Below are 4962 nucleotides of genomic sequence, written 5' to 3'. Positions count from 1 at the left end.
TATATATATATAGGCAGCTTATTGGAACTGGATGTTTATCTTGTGCCTGAAGTTTCACACCGTTGAGATCTTTAGGCAAGAACTGTGACAACTTGTTCAAGACGAATACTGCAGTCTAGAAGACTTTCAACATGTACATGGGTATCTGTGTGTGTATGTGCATGAGAGAGAGAGAGAGAGAGAAAGAGAGTGTATGTGTGTCTGTGTATGTATGTGTCTCCTTGTTTTCATATTGTATAATTGTCTTAAATGAATATTGTTTATTTTCAATATTCTGCAAAATCCTGTCTGGGCATGATGAAATATTACCTCACTTGGAAACAGGTGAGGGTTGGTGACAAGAAGGGCATTCCAGTAATAGAAAAACTACCTCAATAAGCCCTATCTGACCCATGCATACATGAAAAAGTTGCCATTATAATGATGATGATATATATAATATACACAATGGAACCCCAATTTACGAATGTCTCTCATTGCAAACAAATCAACTTACAAACAATTTTTCAAATATAAAACATTTTGAGTCAGAAACAGTGTCTTAAGTAACAAACACATAAGCTGGCAACAATGGTTGGTGACAAGCTGAGAGTATCAGCAGGAGAGGATCAGTTGCCTTCTCTTGAATTTCCAAAGGGAAAAATAGTTTCAGTTTATGAACATTTCAAGTGACCAATGACCTTCAGGAATGAAATAGATTTGTAAACCAAGGTTCCAAAGTGTATATATATTGTGATAGTGTGAGTGTGTTTCCATGTCTTGACATCGTGCGATATATGTAAATGAATGTCACAGTCATACAAGCAGTGCTATTTGTTTCTAATCTTCTAGGGATTTAATTTGAGAAAGAGGGCTTGAACTTAGGATAAAATTTCACCAAGAAATGCATTAAAGAATGTATTAGAAAAGTTAAAGAAACTTTCCCAATTAATCTAATGTTTGCTTCTTTGTAATGTTGGTTGTAAGTGAATAAGTAAAGCCCATTCTAACTGTCTGATTCAAATCCAATGGTTGCTATCTGTGGAGTGGATTAGGCTGGTAAAATATTGTGTTAGCTGTCTGCTGAGGGCTACCACTGGCTCATAATCAGATCAGCGTGTGTTAACAGTATGCAGAAGGATCCTCCCTTATGCTAATTTGAAACTGCAATATCAGGTGTGAGGATTATAGAGGAGGAGGTGAAAGTTTTGGGAAGTTGTTAACAGCTAATAATTTGGAATTTATTCTACTGTTGGCAGCAGAAAGACAGTTTTGATTACATGTAAAGGGAAGCATTGGATTGTTGGAATGTTTTGAGTTGGCAAGAAAGTAATTTCGTTTTACACAAATAAAGTAAGGATTTTTTTTTTAATGACTTTAAATATTATGATTTTTATACTTTTGACATTTGATAGTCATTACTTTTAGCTTACTTTTTTATATTTCTGTGAAGGCCAAGAAAGCTGCAGAGGCTCACAAACAGATATGTGAAGTTTATGGTGTTGATTGCTTAACAGAACGCACATATCAGAAATGGTTTAAAAAATTCCGTTCTGGAAATTTTTTACTCTAAGATGACCGACATTCTGGTCGACCTACTGAAGTTGATGATGACCAAATCAAAGCCATAATTGAATCTGATTGTCATACAACTGTGTGAGAGATTGCAGAAAGGTTAAATGTATCACACCCAATTCAAAATCATTTAAAATGTCTTGGACTCATTAAGAAGCTCGATATTTGGGTCCCATATAAATTAAAAGAGATTCACTTAACCCAACAAATCAATATTTGCAATATGCATCTCAAATGCAATGAAATCAACCTATTTTTTGAAACAAATTATCACTAATGATGAAAAAATGGATTGTCTATAATAATATCAATCAAAAACGATCATGGTCCAAGCATAATGAACCAGCATGAACCACATCGAAAGCTGAATTGCATCAAAAAAGGTCATGCTGTCAATTTGGTGGGATTACAAAGGTGTTGTGTATTTTGAGTTGCTTCCAAGGAACCAAACGATCAATTCAGATGTTTACTGTCAACAACTAATGAAACTGGAGGAAGCAATCAAAGAAAAACAACCAGAATTGGCAAATCATAAAGGAATCATGTTCCATCATGACAATGCTCGACCACATACGTCTTTGCTAACTCATGAAAAATTATTGGAGCTCGGTTGGGAAGTGATGTCACATCCACTATAAAGCCCTGACCTTGCACCATCAGATTACCATTTATTTCGAAGTTTGCAAAATTCTTTGAATGGCAAAACTTTCAATAATGATGATGACCTGAAATCACATTTGCTTCAGTTTTTGGCTAAGGACCAAAAGTTCTATGAGCGCGAATCATGAAGTTGCCAGAAAGATGGCAAAAGGTCATCGAACAAAATAGAAAATGTATAATTGATTAAAGTACATTCTTTGTTTGAAAAAAAAAAAAAATTACTTTTATTTCATACTAAAATACTGAAATTACTTTCTTACCTACCCAATATAAGTTAAAACCTTGAGATAGTATTAACAGTAAGTAGTTAAAGTTAGCCAACATGAAAACCAAATGAATTAAAGAGAGACATAGCAGGAAGCCAGAAAATGGGAAAATATAGAGATATCTTTATAAGGTGAATTAAAAATATTTTCAAACTTCAGCAAAGAGAAGGATAATGATTTACCTGAAACATTAAGGTCACCATTGGCTTCTTCAGAGCAAAACAGAGCATGTTTTAGAATAAAAGTCTGAACAGGTGCTATCACAGCACAAGGACCACCTTCTAGTTGAATCAAAGCTGTAGCCTCATGTTCACTAAACATAAAACCTGGAAATAAGACAAAAATACATATTTAAGTAATATATAATGGTTCAACTCTCTATATGAATCTCTCAATCCTTTTAGAAGCTAGAAATTTTGATGAAATGCAGTTAGTCCAGTATAAATATTATAAAAATATAATTACTGCATGAATTTGGATGAAATTTGATGATTGTTGGTTTTTTAACAGTAGTCAGGTCATTTTGTACATCTCAGGTAGGATAAATACAGGTAAGTTGATTACGCATAGGTGTTTTCACATATATTCACAAAATAGCAATTTCTGGGCATTGATTTCTTGTCTCAAAGTTGATTTTGTTCTCAAGCAAATCTCTGTAACTTGGAAGCTATACAACACCCATTAGAAAAAGCATTCCAAGATATGATTTCATGTCCTTCATTCAAAAGTTTTGTAAGGCCCAATAAATTAGAGCTATTTCTCTTTTTACAATAATTACATTCTTCTCATAAACCCACCAGCATGCAAAGATTCTACTTTTAAAGATATCAGTAAATTAATGGGGCTTTTTGGGGGCTTTTTTTAAAAGAAATCTTCAATACATCACGATTTTATCCCAAGTTCAAACCCTCTTTCTCAAATTAAATCAAAAATTAAATTAGTAATAAATAATCATTAATAAATGACATCACAAAATTTGAAATCACTGCAATTTCCATTATGCTTGAAAATCAAAAGAAAAATCCAGAGACATTTATTTACTCAATAAACATTAGAAAAATTAAACATACATGGTGCAAACAGAAATACTTTTCTACAATGAGGCCAAACTTTGTTTCTCACTCAGAAGATTGCTTAATTCTAGTGTTCAACTCCAAACAATACTATTTGAATTGTAGTTTAGAACTTGGTATCCACTGAGGCTACTTTTTGTAAACGAAGATTTTTTTTTATTGATCACAAACAGTAGGCTGGGGTTAGGCTAGTGTATTGCAGCCTTTGTTCTTCAATTGTGAGTCGGTTCTTCACCAGTAGTCTTACATAGATGAATGTCCAAACATTTCCTTTTGTGAAACAGTATTAAAAAGCTTTTGTCTGTTGAATCCTAAGCTATTGCAATATCTTATTTGGACAAAGACTGAAAAAAGTACAACTTCCTGCACAATTTTACATTTCAGTATCAAAATTTGGTACCAGTCTCTCAAAAATTTAAGATTCAAAGCAAATTATCTTTTTCAATCCAAGGAGGTGAATCTCAGAACATTCAGATATTTCACATAATGAAAGCCTGATATTGCAAAAAAGCAACATCCTTGATGCATAATAGCTGGATTGCCTCACATTTAGCAGTGAGATCACAGTATTCAGTGGGCAAAGATAGGAGCAATACCCCAGGGTACTGAGAACAAGTATCTTGGAAGTTGCAATAAAATAATATGGACATGAAAATTGGGACCTCTAGAGAGAATTTTCAGAGTGGGATGACAAGATGCATAAAATCTTTGAGACACAGACTTGATCCGCCCACCTGCATAGTAGATGAGGTAGCACAGGAGGGTGTCATATCCTATGACTGGTGACAATATAATCACTAGCTGCTACAAAGGTAATGGTGATACATCAGTGAGTGCAAACTACAGAGATGTTAAACTACTGGATTAGGTTATGAAGGTTACAGAGATATTTACAGCAAGTAACAGCACATTAGAGAGTTAATGTATACACTAAGCAGTTTGGTTTTGTGCCAGGAAGAAGTACTACTGATGTCATCTTCCTAGGAAGACAACTGCAAGAATAAGTCCTGATACTTGGCTTTTGTTGGGCTTGAGAAGGCCTTGATAAGGTACCCTGCTCTGTAATCTAGAGGCAACTGAGGAAGCTGAATCTGCAGTAAAATTAGAAAAGAGGTTCCAATCCTAGAGACAAAACCTCAAATCAAGAGGACTCAATGTGCCAGCATGGAACATGGATGTTAAATGCTGATGATGAGTAATGACCATCACTATAGGGAACCACATGCATACATACATACATGCATAGATCTTATCTATTGTTATGTATACCCTATAATAGTACGAAAAACGAGAGACGGAGCTGCATACGGGTCGGACCGTTCACCACCTACCTTGAAAGAATTGAGACTGGACATAATCTCCATCTATGAACATTTACTTCCCTGTTTGAATACTTTGTTGTTGCGATC

The 4962-nt window shown here is 34.4% G+C and overlaps 1 protein-coding gene across 1 annotated transcript in view; it reads right to left on the bottom strand.

Moving 5' to 3' along the window:
• LOC106878210 (ubiquitin carboxyl-terminal hydrolase MINDY-3) overlaps window positions 1–4962 on the bottom strand; it is a 46889-nt gene that overhangs the window by 28169 nt on the left and 13758 nt on the right. Inside the window, exon 2 of the mRNA XM_014927355.2 lies at window positions 2663–2806. Coding sequence (XP_014782841.1) covers window positions 2663–2806 — 144 coding nt within the window. The remainder of the gene's footprint in view (window positions 1–2662; window positions 2807–4962) is intronic.

This window comes from Octopus bimaculoides, chromosome 9 (assembly GCF_001194135.2).
Source record: "Octopus bimaculoides isolate UCB-OBI-ISO-001 chromosome 9, ASM119413v2, whole genome shotgun sequence".
NCBI classification, from domain to species: domain Eukaryota; kingdom Metazoa; phylum Mollusca; class Cephalopoda; order Octopoda; family Octopodidae; genus Octopus; species Octopus bimaculoides.
Note: the sequence above shows the minus strand (reverse complement) of the source record. Positions and strands in the feature narration are given on the sequence as shown.